Here is a 19,442-nt window from a genome sequence, read left to right as displayed (position 1 = left end):
AACTTAAACATTAGCTTTTTTTTTTTACATGGCACGTACTGCACTTTTACTTTCTTCTCCAACACTGTTTTTGCATTATTTAAACCAAATTGAACATATTTCATTATTTATTTGAGACTAAATTGATTTTATTTACGTATTATATTCGGATAAAATAAGTGTTKATTCAGTATTGTTTTAATGGTCATTATTACAAATATATAAAAAATAATGATAAATTGGCCGATTGAATTGGTATCGGCTTTTTTTGGTCCTCCAATAAAATCGGTATCGGCGTTGAAAAAAATCATAATCGGTCGACCTCTAATACCTCGTCAGTTGTACAACTGAATGCCTTCAACTGAAATGTGTCTTCCACATTTAACCACGCTGTAATCTGATTACAATATTTTTGCTGGTAACGTTTTCTAATCCATTACTCCCTAAACTTGACAGCTTCCTATTTCAATGTATGGCCTTTKTTTTGCATTTCAAAGATGATGCAACAAAAATCTAAATAGATTTTTTGTTTGTTTGTTTAATCTTTTACCAGATAGATCTATTGTGTTATATTCGCCTACATTAATTTCACATCTCATCAAACTTCAAAGTGTTTCCTTTCAAATAGTATCAAGAATATGCATATCCTTGCTTCAGGTCCTGAGCTACAGGCAGTTAGAMTTGGGTATGTCATTTTAGGCAGAAATTGAGATGAAGGGTCCTATCCAGAAGAGGTTTAATACCGGTAATCCATTTATAATCCTTCTTTCAGACTCACATATTCAGTTCAGACGCACTTAAAATTGTCACACAAAAACCCTGAAATAAGTTCATGAGGTAGCTTAGCTTTCGATTCAATTTCACTTAAAAAGACCTTCAGATTGTGAATAGTAATTAGGGAAGCTTGCACTGTCACTGCAGCCAACTGTGACTTGTCATATTAAGGGAGTTGAGGGAGTCGTTTCTCTGTGATTTGTCATATTGAACATATCAGATAGGAGGGAGTTGTTTCTCTGGGACTTGTCATATTAAAACATCATAGCACAGATACATGAGGGAGTTGTTTCTCTGGGACTTGTCATATTAAAACATCATAGCACAGATACACGAGGGAGTTGTTTCTCTGGGACTATCATATCAAGCATCATTTCAGATATGAGGGAGTTGTTTCTCTTTTGATCAGCTACTAGAACCCAAACCTAGAGCAGCAGCAGGAAGCCAGTGTAACTACGGTAACAAGACATGACTCAGCAAATCAAGCATCAGGCCAGCAGGCAGCAACAGGAAACAAGCAGGAAAACCTATAAAAGCAGCAAATAAGGTCAATAGCAGCACAACCATAAACACTGCAAAATGTWACGCCACAAGTCACGACCACAAAGTAAACAGGAAGTGAAGCACAATGAATAGAGTACTATATTAGCCCAGTCCTATGGCCGTTGTCATGCAAAAACATGTTTGTTGATCCGGGACCAGGCTAATATGGACTAGGCTGTAAGCATAAAACAAAAACAAGATGGCGGGTAAGCTTGCAACCACCAATCGCTGGTATGGAGATGAGACAGCAGGCAGGAGACATCTGATGGAGGATGGTTTGGGATCAGGTGGCATGGATGGATGGAGATGGTTGATGGGTGTATGTTGGGAGCTGAAACAAGGGGGGGGTATAAATCAACAGCACAGCAGCAGGCAGGGGCAGGGCAATATGTCACATCACAGCCAGGGTAGTGAGCGACCCAACGGGCAAGGCAGCATTGAGTGGGATCATCAGTGCAGATTTGGCAAGCTGGCCAGGATACGAAGTACAGTCACAACAACACAGCTCACAACATCCATCCATGGATGGACCCACAGCTTCCGGCCTGGAACAGACCCTCTTTATCTGAACAAATCAGCCCAGCCAGACCCTCTCTCCGTTAGGAACAGCAACCCAGCGTCATGGGCGGTTGTGGGGGTCTGATGGCGTAGTCAGCAGCGATTAGCAGTGGGCCTACCTGGTGAGGTGGTGTCTCCATCCAGAAGGTTGTCATCCTCGGAGGTGTGGAAGTCCATGACAACCCCTGTGCCATCCAGCAGCTCCTCGTCGCTGCTGGCYCTGGTGATACTGTTGTAGCCGTTCCTGTAGTAGCCGTTCCTGTTGAAGAGCTGCTCCGACTCCATTTAGCTACGCGCTACACACGCAGTGGCCTGAGTGGAGAGAACACACACAAACTCAGATCACAGGGTAGGGCACTGTGGCGATGCTATTGTAGCTGACACACACACACACACACTCAGGCAGACAAGGAAGTCCACAGGCTGGCTGATTAGGAAGTTGGAACCAGAGGGCCGAGTCTGGTAAAGGTTTCTGTTTCAGATTAGGTCTGACTCCGAACCTGGTACCAACCTCAGTGCAGGGTTGTTTCTAGTTGGTGACGGAAGGAGGAAGGGGCGGAGGTCATTAGGAGACATGAGTGTGAGCCGTCAGACCCAGACATTTCATTATGCATCACTATGCCCATGCATCACTATGCCCATGCATCACTATGCCCATGCATCACTATGCCCATGCATCACTATGCCCATGCATCACTATGCCCATGCATCACTATGCCCATGCATCACTATGCCCATGCATCACTATGCCCATGCATCTCATTACCTCCATCTGTCTGTTTGTCGGAGTGTGATCTAGATAGGAGTGATGAGTCTGTATGCCCTGCATGTTGTGCACGACACCTCTCTGTCCCAATCTGAACTCTGTCTTTTTGTGTTTGTTCCTTTGTTTATATGGTCCCCCCTCAGATGGAGATATCGATTCCTATTTGAAAGATTTATACCTCTCCAGTCCATCAGTTATGTGGGGCATTTTTGCTGCATCTGTTTTGTGGAAACACATGAATGCAAACAAAACATTTCTGTGTGGGAAGAACCAGCCAGGAGTGTGTGGTCCTATTTTTAGATTGGGGATTAGGATGAACAGAGTGACACACACATGAACAGGAGTGGATACATCCTGTCCACTGATGTGAAGCTGGCTTTGAACAACACTCCTAAAGCACAGTAACTTCACTATTGTGCCCCCTAGTGTTGGCAGGGGAAAACACCTTCCTGATCAGAAATAAAATCAAAATGTATTCATCACATGCTTGGTAAACAGCAGGTGTAGACGAACAGTGAAATGCTTACTTACGGGCCCTTCCCAACAATGCAGAGAAAGAAAAGAGAAAGAAATAGAAAAGTAAAACACGTAATAATAAAAGTAATAATAGATACACAATGAGTAACGATAACTTGCCTATATACACGTGGAWCCAGTACAGAGTCGAGGTGCAGGGGTACTAGGTAAATATGTACATATAACTAGGAATAAAGTCACAGTTAATAAACAGTAGCAACAGTGTATCTGATGAGTTAGTAGAGAACCAGAGAGGAAGGGCTGATACACCAACATCTGACCGAGATCATCAAAGATAGTAGCTATCCTATCTGACTGAATAAGCAGGTTAATGATTCTTCGAAACAATGGTTTCTGGTCTAATGCAGCAAGATGTGATCTTTTTCCACTAGCTAGCCTATATGACTGTGAATACGCAGGTTAATGATTCTTCTAACAATGGTTTCTGGTCTTATCTAGCGAGACGTGATCTTTTCCCATGTGGTAAAACAAGCTAGGCCTATGATTTGAAATGGAAGCAGGTTGAGCTAACGATATGTTTATATTTAATAGAACTATGTAGTGTATCATCATCCCAACCAGACCCAGTGCAATGAAGAACTAAATTAATCCAAAAGTGAACCATATGAAATCAAAAGGCAGGCAGCAATTGATTTCATCTGTAGACGAGTCACCAAGTAACAGCCAGAGAGCCTGAGGGATAAAGTCTGGGTAGAGTAACTGACTATAGGCCTAATCKTCTATTAAATGTATTGTTCTGATAACTTATTTTAAGCTGGCAGTGGTATCACTGACTCTTCTGGGGAGATTAGATATAGTCTAGTATCCTCTCTCTTTAAACAGAAATTAAAATCTAATCAAATGTTATGTCACATGCTTTGTAAACAACAGGTGCAGACTAACAGTGAAATGCTTAATTACAGGCCCTTCCCAACAATGCAGAGAGAAAGAAAATAGAGAAATATTAGATTTTTTTTTTTTTTAAGTAATAAATACACAATGAGTAATGCTAACTTGGACATATACAGATGCAAGTCACAAACTCATTATGACAGGAAGAAAGAGTCAGAAGTCCTCCTAGGCCTAATCCAGATCATTTGCACTCATCAACATTCAACAATGAAAGCAAAAGGACATGATAGTTTAACTGATGTCACTACAGCTCATGTTTCATTCAAGTATAATCATTGCAGACACACCTCTGTGAACACGTTGTGAGACATAGGTGTCTATGGAGGAAGAAACACACCAGAGAGCCTACATTTCACTAGCCTGGTCCCAAAACTTTATATACAGTAACCTACTCTTTTCTATTGTTGTCATGCCAATACACCAACAGTCTGGACCACTAGGCTAACAACTCCCTCTCACCTTGAATGAAGAAATCAATTTGAGCTGTATCAAATCAAAGCATGAAATTAAATTCTGTTTGTTTTAGACGCTAGTTGAGAGAATGCCAAGAGTGTGCAAAGCTGTCATCAAGGCAAAGGGTGGCTACTTTGAAGAATCTAAAATATATTTTGATTTGTTTAACAATTTTTTTGGTTACAAGATTCCATACATGTTATTTCATAGTTTTGATGTCGTCACTACTATTCTACAATGTAGAAAATTGTAAAAACAAAGAAAAACCCTTGAATGAGTGTGTGTTCATAATTTTGACTTGTACCGTATGACATATGTTAGTAATTTAAATCTTGTTACATTTTCACATGGAACTGTCTGTTCCTACCCAGTCTGGAGAGGCGCATGTTTGTTCCTCTCACCTTTTCACAAGGTTGAGGTAAAGTCGTGAACATTTTTGGTAAATTAAACAACCTTCAGGCTTCATTATCAACAGAGGGAAGGTTTTTAGTTTACAACAGCCCAATAAGAGCCAATAGTGAAATGAACATTCCCAGGGGAGTCTCAGAACCAGCCTAACATGACAAACCAATAGGGTATGAAATGATCAATCATAAATTGGCGAAGTATCTTTATAGACTTCAATCCAACAGATGTCAGGTACATGAAGTTGCCTACTGCACACTTAGGCTAAGCTTTTGATCTCGTATCAGAACAAATACAGCATTAGGTTAAAGTTGACAGGATGATYACTTTATAAAACAGCTACTAAAATGCAGTGATGGGGTCAATTCCATTTTAATTCGGAAAGTAAACCAAATTCCAATAAAAAAAATATTTATTGAAAAGCTGTGAAGATAATTGGAATTTCAGTGTTCTTCGTGAATTGACTGGAATTTAAATGGAACTGCCCCCAACCCTGCTACAATGGATAATTGTTCCTTATCAATTTTCACTCTGACATTTTAGAATGTGTGAGAGGAGTGAGGTGTGTAGAACACATGTGTTTGAATGGCAACAGCATTATTGCCATCTCCTACAACTTATAGAGTAGGAGAGAAAGCYGTCCTCTTCTGTCAGTAGTCAAGGAGCTAAGTGTTGCCAGGGGAGACTGTTGCTGGGATATGATTCAGCGTTTTGCCTGTCCCTCAGTGATATGATCACATCTCCTGTAAGGCATAGTCCCCACTGCCAACACTACAGGTTGACTTGACGCACCTCCAAACAAAATAAAAGCAATAACTTTTTTTTTTTTTTTTAACTACTATACCTCCCCTACCTACTGTAATAATCAAGGATATAGCCTTATAATGCAAAACTGTTCAATTGCAAGTTGTGAGAAACCTTAAATAAAATGTCAAGCGCTATAAGCTTGCATTWTGCTGCATATTCTAGGAATCAGACCATAATGGTGAAGCACCCTCCTCAGACAGCGCTGCCTATCCCCAATCCCCAAGCAGAAAGTTTCAAAGGAAGACCTGGTACATCTCAAGAAAAATAGGAAGTGCTTACTTCGAGAGCTGATTCAACAAAAATGAAAAAGATGTAGGCTAGGCCTTCAGAAATATGCCACACCATCTAGAAGCAACAGGGCAGGAACTTGGGTTGTGACATTGTAGAAGTGAGAATTAAAAACGGATGATTCTTCTATAATATGTCAGCACTGTCATAGATGGAACACCAAATATGGACATGAATATTGTCTCTTAAATACTATGAATGCCACCCTGCACTTAAATAATATAAAGAGTACCAGCAGGCACCTATTTCAGTCCACTTCAAGCACAATGGACTCCAACTGGATGCTCTGGTCAAGAGCTCCAGAAGACTAACTTAATCATGCAGCACTGAAAAGACAAGTGTGGTTCCTGAGTTTATTAAGCAATAACATCCCATCATGCTAAGGGTCATGTATAAAAATTATGAGCAGGCCATTATTTTGCCTACCATGGCTATGCCCCCTTAGGATGACAATCCCCTCATCCACAGGGCACGAGTGGTCACTGAATGGTTTGATGAGCATGAAAACGATGTAAGCCATATGTCATGGCTGTCTCAGTCACCAACTGAACACTTACGGGAGATTCTGAWGCGGTGCCTGAGACAGCGTTTTCCACCCCCAATAAAACACCAAATGATGGAATTTCTTGCGGGAGAATATTGGAGGGATGCGACACCAGAGTTCCAGACACTTGTAGAATCTATGCCAAGGTGCATTGAATCTGTTCTGGCTCGTTGTGACCCAATTCCCCAATAGGACACTTTATGTTGGTGTTTCCTTTATTTTGGCAGTTACCTGTAGCTGCATGGGGCAAATGAATACGAGCAGAAACTAGAAAAAGACATCGACTTACCCTAAAAAAGCAAATTTTCACCCAAAGAAATTGTGGGTGAGGCCTGAGGTTCTTTCCTGTTGCTCACATGCAGAGGCCAATCTATGCCCCATACTCACCCTAGCATCATATTTTGCAGCATGTAAAACAAAGCTGACACATTCCATTCATATAGTTATGGTTTGGTAATAATCACGTGATACATAGGACAATGCATGGGTGAAAAGGAAGGAAAAATAAATATCCATATGCAATACCTCCATATAGATTTATGCCATAACATCTGCATGCAATACAAACTATATGTATCTCTGTTTTACTGTGTAAGCTACCTGGCCACTAAATAAGCATGAAAATACCAAGTTCCACTGCAACTACAGTATCTGTCATCACGCGCCTTTCTGATATATCATGCCATGGGGGTGCTATGACATTTTTTAAAAGCTAGGTCAGCAGTGTTTCTGGATGATACAACAAATGTTCTAACTTACAATGACATCATCCTAAATGTCACATAAAAGATGCAGCCAGCTAGTTAGAACCACAAATAAGTACGATTTATCTGCGAATAACTGTCTCGTAGTATGATATAAAAGCCAACTAGAATTTTGCTAACAAACAAGCTACGACTGGCAGGGGCTCGAGCGCTCCTTCATAACATCAGTTGGTTAAGGGGGGGCCTGATCGATTTTGATGCAACTCCACCATTTGGCATGATGAATTTCACAAAGCGATTTCTTATTATATGCATAACTGACCTGTCAAACTTCTCTATAAATGCATCATATGCTGAATATGTGCAACATCATTATGGTGAAAATGATTTAAAACATAATGCATGGAGAGATGAGCAACCTGTATTCACAGTTAAAATTGCCAACGGTAGTTACGATAGTGTGTAAAATATAACCTCATCACACCGCGGTGTGCACCAGCAACATACTTTACCTTTGTAATCCCTATTCCACCCGGGACATACCGAATCATCCTTTTCTTGAGTAAAAACGGAGAGTTTTTACTAAAATATCTTTGACATTCTCCCCATGTTTTTTTTGTCCCGTTCCTGTGGGTCGTCACTAGTTAATACATACATAAAGTAATAAACCCCGCCTATTTCTACAATTTCGATTCGATTTTTTAAAACGTAACCGTAACCACACTGCTAACCTTATGACTAATCCTAACGTTAAATTAAGACCAGAAGTTATTTTTTGTTTTCATGATATTAACGACTTTGTGGCTGTACTGTCTAGTGGGGGGGGGGGGGGGGGGAATCCTGTACCGGTGACGTTAACATCCGGTTTCTTGATCGCCCGCCGTCGTAAGGAGCGAGTGAAGAAGCAAAGAGGCTGGATTTGACATTATTATTAAAATGTTTCATCAAGTACAATAAAACATTATACATTAAAAGCCAAAACTATGACATTGGATTGGGAATAGTCAGAGTGCAATGTTTAGATTTGAAGTCAAACAAGATCATATGACACATTTCTTGCAACAAAGGATTTTTGACCTATATAATAAATGTATTATTAAACAGATTCTTTCATCCATGTCCTCATTTAATCCATCATAACACACACATACAGTGCTTCATTGGAATCCCCCATGCATTTGGTAAGAGAGGAATATCTTCTGGTCATGGCTAACATTGGAGTGTGGCTAGAAAATCTAGTTTCTCTTATTTGAAAGGTCAAAAAGCCAGAAAGTCGATCACATCTTTAAAAGATTGGGAACTTCTTGATTTCAGCATCGATAATAAATTTGCGGGGGAAAAAAGAAGTGTAAAAGACTCATACCAATATCACCATCTACTGGTTGTATACAGCATACCAACGTTGACATCATTAACATGGTAAATCTGCTCTTCCTGTGTTTTTTTCTGATAGGAACGTGCTTAGTCCCAATTCTCCACCCTCTTCCCTGAAATTTGCTTGTACCCCAAAAATGATAGGATTGGTGTAATAGCCACATGCTTACACAAATCCTATGCTGTTAAATCTATGTGGGGGAGTGCACAAGTGTACACTTCAAGAAAAAGCGTGGAGAATTAGGACACACACTTTGATTGTCAGTCCTTTCCACCCAAACTGTAGTAGAAGCTAGTGTCTCTGCGATGTTGCTGCACAGGCATGTTTCTCTGTGTGTCCCTGAGCTTCTCCAAGTCGATCTCCAGCAGAGCCATGCCTGTGTTCTCTCCTCCACAGTCCCCCATCACCACCCCCCAGGGGTCCACAGCCAGGGCGTGGCCGTACGACGAACGCTTCTCATGGTGACTGCCCACTTGGGCTGCGGCAAGGACAAAGCACTGGGTCTCAATGGCCCTGGCGCGAAGCAACACCTGCGGTTAGAAGAACAGCGTGTTTTATATTGGTCCACATTCTTCAATACTGGTGCTGAAGAGTAGGATCCACAGGGATTCTAGCCCAGTACTAAGGCACCTGAATCAACTAATGAAGTTTATGATTTGAATCAGGTGTGTAAGTATTGGACTGGAACAAAAGCCTGCTAACCCTGTGGGTCCCCAGGACCATGTTCGAACAACACTGTTATAACTTGTATTAAAACATAAAAACAGCAGTGCTTGAAATAGTAGCTAGTATAAATTATAGTACAAGACAGAGGAAGATGTGTGTTTCTGCAAAAATCTATCCCACCTCCCAATGAGCAGCACCTGTGGCCACAGTAAACGCTGACGGGTAGGTGAGAATCTCCGCCCCCTGTCGCAGCAGAGCCAATGACAGCTCAGGGAACCTCAGGTCATAACAGATACCCAGTCCCACCTGGAACACAATACAGTGACAGAATACTGGGGTGGTAGATCTAAGAATCTGGTGTACAAAGATGGAGGTTAGTTGCAATAACAATTCAATGAGAGCAGGATTGGTGGAATCATAGAATGACCTTGCCAATGGGAGTTTGGACTGGAGGAATGAGACTGGATCCAGGTATGGTGAAGGCACTCTCTTTTAAGGACACACCTCTTCCTGGCAGCTCCACATCAAACAAGTGGGACTTCCTGTATACGGACACTATATCACCTGTAGGGTTAAGTGAAAGTGTCAGCACTTCAGCGTGGGTGTGGGTGTGTGTGTGTGTGTGTGTGTGTGTGTGTGTGTGTGTGTGTGTTCATACCCTTTTCATTTATGATGATGTGACTGTTGTAGATTCGCCTGTCCGTCTCCCAGTCATGCCCTCTCTCATGAAACCCTCCAAGAGAGAGCCACACGCTCAGCTTCCTAAGGAAGGACAGATGTGGATTAACTGCAAAAACACTAATCAATAACAGAACAAGATGAGATGAAGTCCCCCATTCAAGAATTGTTATTAGACTAGGATGTAATAGAAATGAATAGAATAGACAACCACACTGAGTAGCTAGTAGTACTCACTTGGCGAGCAGTGTATAGCGTGAGATAATGTCTCCCGTTAGCCTCTCAGACAGATTCAGGGTCTCCTCTCGACTAGAGCCGATGTAGTCAAACCCCTCAGGTAGGAAAACCATGCTGGCTCCACCCTCTTTTGCCACCTGCACCAATCGCTTGCAGGCAGTGAAGTTGGCCTCCTTGTCAGGGGTTGCGGTCACCTGGCACACCGCTGCCACTGGATGAGGCGATGATGATGACATCCTGGAAAGAAAGACACTTGAGTTTAGATTAAGTCGGGGCGGCAGGTAGCCTAGTGGTTAGAGCATTGGGCCAGTAACCGAAAGGTTATTAGATCAAATCCCAGAGCTGACAAGGTAAAAATCTGTCATTCTGCCCCGGAACAAGGCAGTTAACCCACTGTTCCTAGGCCAACATTGTAAATAAGAGTTTGTTCATAACTGACTTGCWTAGTTTTWAAAAAGTCAAGCATCTAAAGGGTTAATATTAGTGTAAGAGGTCAAAAATGTGGCTAGTTATAATAGCTGAACATTACTAATTGACCTACATTCACAAGTCAGTGACACCTTGACAGAAAATGAATTAAAGGCATTACGTTTTCATTTTAGAATAACCAATTCACCCCTATTGCCCCCCAAAAATGGGCTATGGTAACAGACGCATGCATTGTAAACAACTTTCAGCTGTCAGTTAAAAGGTTGACTGGTGTCGTTACCTTTGATGCACCCCAATGCAGCTCGAGCCCCAAGACGAATGACAGTCCAGTAAATGTTTCACCTGAGTTCTTCTTAAACTGCACCTGAGCACGAACATTGGCTTGACGCAAGTGTCAAAACAAATCTGTCTGTATCCAACTGAGCAACACCAGATAAGTCTCTTCTTTGCTCGTGCTGTACTTTGGACTCTGTTTTAATTTCAAGTTAATGCAAAATCCAGTCAGTAAAGTATCTTAACATCAACAATGTAACTACCTACTGCATGCGTTGTGTTTGCGGCGCCAAATTGCACGACTACGAGACAAGCTAGTACAACATTCTTCATGTGTTGTTTTGATGACGGTTTTCCTAACAGGCAATCACATGAGACAGCTCAAGATAGTCAGCCTTGGGCCCTCAGCCCCCACCACTAGCGACACCCTTCCAAGATGGCAGCGAACAGTAGCAACACGGTTAGCAAACCCAGCAACATTATCGGGGGGAAACAATCAGGGCCGTCGGCCGAGCAGGTATCCCCACTTTCCTTTAAATCCTTAATTGTCAGAATATTCATGTGTTGTTAGCAAATGCTTTTTAATAGTTGCGGACTTTGAGATACAAACCCGGACTTGCCAGTCACGCATCTGGCTAGCTAACGTTAGCAAGCTAGCTATCTAGCTCGCTCCCATCGTCTGCTTCTTACTAGTGTTTTCCTCAAAACTGATATTTTATGATTTAGAGGCCAAGTCTGATATCAGTCGTATTCACAATACCTCAAAGCAAATGCTTTTTAATAGTTGCGGACTTTGAGATACAAACCCGGACTTGCCAGTCACGCATCTGGCTAGCTAACGTRAGCAAGCTAGCTATCTAGCTCGCTCCCATCGTCTGCTTCTTACTAGTTTCCACAAAACTGATATTTTATGATTTAGAGGCCAAGTCTGATATCAGTCGTATTCACAATACCTCATTGCGTTTATAATCATTTTAGCTAACTGCAATCTGTTAGCCCGGCTAGGTTTCTATCAGTATTCATTAAGATACTCAGGCGAATTGCAAGGAAGGGATTGGTTGTGCTGTCGAGCAGATGAGAAACTATTTCTGCCTGTCACTGTTCGTGCTATTAGCGTCGCTCTCCCTTGCCAACCAGTGGCATACAGAACCGCATTAGTAATACAGCCAGTTTGACAAATCACAAATAAACGACTATTGTATTTACTTGTAGCTAATCAATAACTGGTCTAATAATATTTCCTTTTCCAGGTAGGCCTATATAACGAGGCTTTTTGCAACTTTGTTCAATCCAATGTAAGTTCAGAAATCTGTGTGTATTGTGGCTGCCCTGAGTTGGTAGAGCATGGTGCTTGCAACGCTAGGATCATGGGTTCGACTCCCACTAGGGACCCGGATACGAAAATGTATGTATGCATGCACTACTGTAAGAGAGCTTTGACACCGACTAAAGTTGTTGCCCACGCAGGCCTTCCCGCAGGTCACCAGATTTTTCAGTCACTTTGTATAAAAGGGTTTGCTGAAGGGCATATTATAATGAGAGAATGTTTAAATGTGATGCATTTGGTGTGTTCAAAAGGTTGTGGCTGCATTCCAGAGGATGCGCTCAGAACAGCGCAGCATGGCCTCCAAGGCTGCAGAGCTGGAGATGGAGATCAACGAGCACAGGTAACTACAGTACTAGTTACCGCTCCTATTTCACTCACTGTTCACTTCTGTTGACTTAACTATGGACTTGGCCACAGAGAGGAATAATCTTTGATCGGTCTGTAAGGTGTTAGAGATGAGAGATTTGGAGACTGTGGGGTGAATCAAGTCTTCCCTGGATTCCTCATTTCCTCTCTCCTCGCCTCCCTCTCAAAATGCATTGGAGGAAAAGGTCCGACGGGAGGAGCCTCATGTCTTAACTTTTTGATATTCACTCTTATTACATTCCTCTCACAACTTCCCTCTTTTTTTTCTCAGCCTAGTCATCGAGACCCTAAAAGATGTGGATCCAACCAGGAAGTGCTTCCGACTGGTGGGCGGGGTGCTCGTGGAGAGGACGGTTAAGGAAGTCTTACCAGCTCTGGGAAGCAATAAAGAACAGGTAAGCTTTCGCTTTTGTTTGCTTGCTCTTTGGGGTATAATCTGGCGTTGCTGTAAAGCACTTTGTAATGACTGCTGTTGTAAAAAGGGCTGCCTAAAATAAGATTGCTTGATGAGAAGAAACCATTATTATATCAACTGTCAGTATGTACATGATGTGGTGGCCATGAGCATAGTTGGACTGGGGAAGAAAACCTCTAACCTTCTGGTTCCAAAGTACTCCAGCCACACTACAGTCCAAACACTCCAGTCGCATAACGTTCCCAAGGGGGCAAACTCACTTGGAAGTGTTTTTAATAAAGAAAAAGCACTAGAGCAACTGACGGCCGAGTGTACTTAAAAACAGTAGGTGGCCGTCCTATCGCCTCCGACAGAATGCTGGCCATTACTTTATTTTCATTTTCTGACAATTCTACATGTTAAATCACTACCGTTCATCGACACCCAGCACATAATCAACTGCACACGATCGACGTTAATTATGGTGCGTCTTTGCTTTAGCATAATTACCAAGGCTATAGGTTGTTGCAATACTATCTTGTAAAACTAAATCACTGCTGATCATGCATCATGATTATCATTCTGCTYTCCCCTCTCTTTTCCTTACAGATATCAAAGATTGTAGAGTCCCTCAACACACAGATGCAGACAAAAGGCCGGGAGCTCACGGAGTATCGGGAAAAATACAATATCCGATTGGTGGGAGAAGGAGAGGAAGGACAGGGCAAATCGGCAGCTACCTCCAATGGGGGCGGGTCTAAAGGCGGTGCCGGCGTTCTAGTTTCATAGCTTTGTGTGTAGAGACTTTAGTACGATAGGAAATTGTGCGGAATGCCATCGAGCATCGAGTCAGCACAGATCCTGGAAAGCATTTCAAAGGCAGAGTTTGACGTGTGTCTTGCATGAAATAAATTATATAATAAACCAATGTCACAAGGGCCAGATTATCCAGAACATTCAATTCAGATCAATGTGATCCCTTTTCACCTACAGTTCAACAAAACTTAAACCAACATTTCACTTACACTCTGGTTTAATTACAAGCCTTTCGCCTTTTACTCGAGACAGTGTTTCATCAAAATCTTACGGGATAATTGTTGTAAAAGACATGCCTTCTTGATGACCATATATTGATTTTAAGTTTATTTATACTCTATTGTCAGTCATATTTCAATGTATATTATGATCCTGTTGTTGGGGGCTCTGTTTTTGAGAGGTTTGTCTCTGGCATGCTGTAAAATAATGCTTGCAAAAGGAATGACAATCTGATTGGTAAAACACTATTCATAACAACACACTGTATCATTTCAATCTTTCTTGAAGGTGCACTGTGCAGAAATCGCTCCGCCATTTCCTCATTGCAAAAATTCTAGTAGTTCTCCTAATTTCAGTTTGTGACAAAACAAGCAAGTGTAGAAAATCATTGTACCATCTAAACCGCTGTGAAATATATTTTTCCATAACCAAAATATTGTATTTCCAGCTGTTGGAAGCTGGTGTACAAAACCTAAATTAAAAGATGCAAAAAATGAAACTTAAGATCAGGGAGCATAGAAATTGCGCGCACACAGAACAGATTTACTGCTTCTTAGACTTGCGTTCAATGATAATGACAGATCTATAACTCACATTTCTATGTGCATTTGAGGGGGGGAAAACAGTGCCCAGAGTATCTGGATAATGTAAATCAGCGTCCCAAACGGCAGCCTGTTCCCTATATAGTGCACTACTTTTGCTGAGGGTGCCATTTCAGACACGTCCAGTTTCTGACAGCTAATGTATTGGTATAGTCTTAAGTGCCCCCAATGTATCTGAAGCACACAGCCCTAGACTACATTATCTATCACCATGTAGTTGTGTGGAGAAAATTCGTTTTTTTTGTGAATGTTTAGGAATAAAAAAAAATACATGTAAACATGGTTTCTGATGTCTGCTGCTTTTTGCTGTATATGCGTAATATGTCATATTATACAATCAGTTTGCTGGTGGTATAAGGGATTTGCGTCAATTCAAATCTGGTATCAGGACAAAATGTGATTCAGAGTCACCGAATATACTTTAGGTATTTTTATTAAACTCTAGCGATAAATGGTAACTGCAATTTTTGTATATACGGGTTCTCTATCACCTCTGCAGGGCAGAACAGAGAACTGGCAGGATGTAAGTAAACAGCTGTTCTTATACGGTGATAGACGTAGTTCCAACCCGTCTGTTGGCCTATCACAGTAGAGGCTGAGCATGGTTTAAACTTTGCTCAGCCTATCGCCGGCACTCAGACTGGTCCCAGCCTCTTGGCGCTCCTTGGTGTCCGGCGCTGTTGCTGTGTAAATTACGCTCCCACACCCTGGAGACTGAGGTCAGAAAGTTCTGTAACWTTGTTTGAGCTATTTGCACCTGCATAGAAAGCATACTGTTCTCGCTCAAGGTTAACCACAGCTTCTCAGCACACTATCTGGGGCACAATGTTACTTTCAGCAAACACACACAGACACCCAGGCGCCCAGGCTAACAGTTGCTAATATTATATCACATGTGATGTAGTATTGGGTTATAGTGCAATAAACACAGATCCTCACAGTGGTCACTGTTTACAGCGTCTTTAGCAAGCCGCCAGGAGTCTCGTTCTACTGTGGACAAATACCTGAAAGACCACATGAAACAAACCTGGACAACATCTGCCGATACACTAGTCTTAGAACAGAGGACCTACCAGCTGTCATGAACAGAGCTATGGCATGCCATCCCCGGGCGCAAGTAAACTATACAGTACCTGAACCAGTACCTGTTAGAAGGGTACGTTAACGAGGTTCATACAGTGCCCATACAAATAAGGTTTGGATTGTGTGTCCAGGGTAGGTGATGGAACTGTACACAGGAACATGAACATGCTCTTGGTACTGTGTATATAATCCATAATTCATACATCTATCACAATTTAGTGAAGTAAATAGTTTGGCTATACTTATTCGCAACATATGTMTTAATGTAACGTTAGAATAGTTTCATAGGAGGCAAAGGCACTGGTGGTTTTGACCAAGATAGTCTTCATTTCTACACACACGGATAAGGATTATTTGGCAGATAGTGTTCAAACTAGTTACAGCACTACTATTCGTGAGATGGGAAAATATATGCCGACGAGGATGGGATTCGAACCCACGCGTGCAGAGCACAATGGATTAGCAGTCCATCGCCTTAACCACTCGGCCACCTCGTCCTCTACGTTTACAGATGAAGCAAAAATACAATTTATCTCAAATCCACGACAAATCAGTGTTTATTATTTATTAATTTTGCTATATTGGTTTATCATATTCAAGATATCATTTTCAAAAAAGTGCTAGCTAGCCGCACAGCATATTTGAACGTCCAGCTGTTTGCTACGAACACAATAAATGCTCCATATGTCAAATATGCCCTTCTATTCTAGGGTTTGTGGTAATATGAAAAGCGCATAGACATGCGCCACAACATCACAGGTGCCCCTACTCCAAATGCCGGAGGATTTGAGCAGGCTTCGAGTCTGAGCTTGAGGCTAGTGATCAATCTTTGATTTWAAAAAAACAATCAAACTTTACTCGGCACGGCTGTGCTGAGATTGGGTCAGAGATGGTAGGAGATAGTGATGGATAGTGAAAGTGAAGCATAGTGGTACGAATTCTATCCCACAAATAAAGTGGGATAGAAAGGGAGTAGGGGTTTGAAGGGGAGCGAGAAGTCTATGGAGGCAGAAAAGGAGGTTTGAGGATAGCAACATAGTTTCCAACGCTAGCGGCAGTTCGGAGGTAGAAAGTGCCGAGGAAGGGCAAGATAAGTCGCGAGGGAAGAACGGAGGTGAGAACCATGAAGTGATTCTGAAGTTTAGGGAGGAAGGAGGAGTTGGGGCGATGAGTCCGATAAGGTTGATGGCTGCAAAGAGTTGATTGGGGAAGTTGTCAATGCTAAAGTGTTAAGAGATGGGAACTTGTTGGTATTCTGTAAGGACATGGCGCAGAGGGAAAACGCTCTGAGTGAAGCAAATAGGGAAGTGTAAGGTGGTGTCGAGCAGCTGGACTGATCAAGTAGGGAAGCAGTGGATTAAAGGGGTGATATCAGGAGTGCCTGTGAGTGTTAGCAATTTGAGAGGAGGTGTTCTAGTGTGTTCAAAGATTGCAAGCAACAAGGGGTGGAGTTAGGGTAGATAGCATGTCTATTCTGTTACACTTCAAGGACCAGGTACTGCCAAATAAAGTAATCATAGGATATATGAGTTATTGTGTAAGGGCTTATGTACCAAAGCCTTTAAGATGTTCTAACTGCCAGAGGTTTGGGCATGTGGCAACAGTATGTAAAGAGAAAAAGACGTGTGGAGGGGAGTATGGGAAGTGTGGGGATGGTGTACAACCAAAGTGCAGAGATGTAGGGGGAGGGGGGTGATGTGCCACCTTCAAAAAACAAGTACTTCACTATAGTATGCTAGGCAGAGGTATTAAACAGGAATATGTGGTGGTGGAGGGGTGCTAGTGGTAGTGAACTACTAAAATCCCTGTCAGATATTGGACCTGGAAGTGCTGAAGAGGGTGGAGGGCCAGGATAGAAGTAATGTGGTGTGGGGATTTTAATGGGGGGGGCAAATTGATGGAAATGGCCGAGTAATGGAAAATCTAATAGAAATTAAAGGTCTGCTGTGCCTGAATGGTGGCCGAGGGACCAGGATTGATGTAGCCACAGGGAAAGACTCTACCTTGGACCTCACTCTGGTATCTAGTGCGATGGCAGGAATCTGTGAGTGGGGGGTATGGGAGGAGTCAACAGTAGGGAGTGATCATTACCCCAAAGTATGCACAGTAGGCTGGAGGGAGGAGGAGGTGTCAGTGGATGGAGTTGGCAGGTGGGTGTTTGGAAGGGCAAAGTGGGATCAGTTTCAGGAGCTGAGTGAGCAGGTGATGGCTCAGGTGGATATAAGAGGGGATGTGGATAGTATGAATAACAGGGTGAGAACAGTGTTAGTGGGGGCAGCTACTGAGGCTACACCTAAGAGTTCAGGGAGGTGGAGGAAAGCAGTCCCATGGTGGACAGAAGAGTGTGACAATGGTGAGGAGTAGGAACAGGGCATTTAGAGTACTGAAAAGGATGCATAACTTCCAACATCTGATTCAGTATTATCAGGCCCTGGTGAGGAGAACTATCCGTCAGGCAAAGAGGTCATGTTGGTGTCGGTTCTGTGACACCATTGGAAGGGTGACACCTGTGGGAGATGATGAGTGGGAAGGGTGTGGCAGTGACAGATGAGAAGGCAGAGATGATGGCCAAATTATTTGTSRAAGTGCATAGCTTGGCAAATTTGTCAGAGGGGCAGAGGGAGAACGAGAGAGGAGCATCCTGGAGCGCTGGCTAGGAGGGAGGAAGTTAATGATGCGTTGAATGCACCATTTACCATGGCAGAGGTGAAAAGGGCAATAGGTAAGGCTGGGTTAACTAGAGTGTGGGAGGAAGGGAAACTACCAGGCAGTTGGAAGGAGGCAGTAGTGGTACCAATCCGGAAGCCAGGGATGGACCCAATGAGGCCAACAAGCTATCGGCCAATAGCTTTAACAACACATGTATGTAAGATTATGGAACGTATGATTATGATTGATTACCTTACTTCCTGGAGAGCAGGGGGCTAGTATCGCCACATCAGAGTGGGTTCAGGAATGGTAGGGGACCCAGTGCTCTGCTTAGAAGCAGAGGTCAGGAAGTCTCAGGTGAACAAGGAGACTGTTGTAGCTGTCTTTTTTGATGTGGAGAAGGCGTATGATGTGGAAGGAGGGGTTGTTAATCAAGCTTGATATTATGGGGGTAGGAGGTAGAACATACAACTGGATAAAGGATTTCCTGTTTGGAAGGTCTATCCAGGTGAGGGTGGGGAAGTCACTATCAGGCAGCTACCTGGTGGATAACGGTACACCACAGGGGAGTGTGATTAGTCCTCTGTTGTTCTCAATCATGATCAATGATGTTTACTCTCAGGTACAGCCAGATATTGGGAGGTCGTTATTTGCAGATGGGGCCTTATGGAAGAGGGGAAGAAATGTGRCATACGTAGTCAGGAAGGTACAGGAAGGAATTGATGAGGTAGAGCAGTGGGCATTAATGTGGAGATTCGGGTTCTCTGTAGAGAACACAGACAGTGTTCTTTACCAGGAGGAAGGTGGGAGATGAGGTATTCTTGAGGTTATATGGGAGAAACTTGGAGAGGGTGGGGTTCTTCAGGTTCCTTGGGGTAAACTTTGACACTAGACTGACCTGGGCAGAACACACAGAGAGTGGTGGGAAAGTGTAAGAAGGTGCTAAATGTGATGCTCTGTCTGACGGGGAAGGAGTGGGGGGCTGGGCGTTCCTCATTGAGGACCATGTATGTTGCATTGATCCAATCTGTAATAGACTATGGCAGTATTGCGTATGGTTGAGCAGCCCGGACCTCATT

The 19,442-nt window shown here is 42.7% G+C and overlaps 3 protein-coding genes and 1 non-coding gene across 5 annotated transcripts in view; 1 reads left to right on the top strand and 3 right to left on the bottom strand.

The window, feature by feature from the left end:
* Positions 1 to 8,062, bottom strand: part of LOC111960386 (H(+)/Cl(-) exchange transporter 3-like) — a 76,354-nt gene extending 68,292 nt beyond the window's left edge. Inside the window, 2 exon segments of the mRNA XM_023982359.2 lie at positions 1,974 to 2,166; positions 7,762 to 8,062. Coding sequence (XP_023838127.1) covers positions 1,974 to 2,139 — 166 coding nt within the window. The 5' untranslated portion in view covers positions 2,140 to 2,166; positions 7,762 to 8,062.
* Positions 8,063 to 8,354: 292 nt separating this feature from the next.
* Positions 8,355 to 11,285, bottom strand: nit1 (nitrilase 1). Its single transcript, XM_023982197.2, has 6 exons — positions 10,915 to 11,285; positions 10,206 to 10,442; positions 9,949 to 10,052; positions 9,718 to 9,854; positions 9,471 to 9,596; positions 8,355 to 9,154 (listed from the first exon to the last, which is right to left on the bottom strand). The coding sequence occupies exons 1-6, from the start codon at positions 11,010 to 11,012 to the stop codon at positions 8,885 to 8,887; spliced, it is 972 nt and encodes a 323-aa protein (XP_023837965.1). The 5' UTR covers positions 11,013 to 11,285; the 3' UTR covers positions 8,355 to 8,884.
* Positions 11,286 to 11,306: 21 nt separating this feature from the next.
* Positions 11,307 to 14,289, top strand: LOC111960276 (prefoldin subunit 2). Of its 2 annotated transcripts, XM_023982198.2 has the most exons (5): positions 11,307 to 11,424; positions 12,158 to 12,202; positions 12,486 to 12,574; positions 12,872 to 12,995; positions 13,604 to 14,289. In XM_023982198.2, the coding sequence occupies exons 1-5, from the start codon at positions 11,344 to 11,346 to the stop codon at positions 13,781 to 13,783; spliced, it is 519 nt and encodes a 172-aa protein (XP_023837966.1). In that variant the 5' UTR covers positions 11,307 to 11,343; the 3' UTR covers positions 13,784 to 14,289. The 2 variants fall into 2 exon arrangements, with proteins under 2 accessions (XP_023837966.1, XP_023837967.1); XM_023982199.2 differs by lacking the exon at positions 12,158 to 12,202 and having other exon boundaries at positions 11,317 to 11,424.
* Positions 14,290 to 16,129: 1,840 nt separating this feature from the next.
* On the bottom strand, positions 16,130 to 16,211 carry trnas-gcu (transfer RNA serine (anticodon GCU)). Its single transcript has one exon. It is a non-coding gene; the product is annotated as a tRNA-Ser (tRNA).
* Between the last annotated feature and the right edge of the window lie 3,231 nt (positions 16,212 to 19,442).

Source organism: Salvelinus sp. IW2-2015, linkage group LG37, assembly GCF_002910315.2.
Source record: "Salvelinus sp. IW2-2015 linkage group LG37, ASM291031v2, whole genome shotgun sequence".
Lineage (NCBI taxonomy): Eukaryota > Metazoa > Chordata > Actinopteri > Salmoniformes > Salmonidae > Salvelinus > Salvelinus sp. IW2-2015.
The sequence above is the reverse complement of the archived record's forward strand: the minus strand, read 5'-3'. Positions and strand labels throughout refer to the sequence as shown.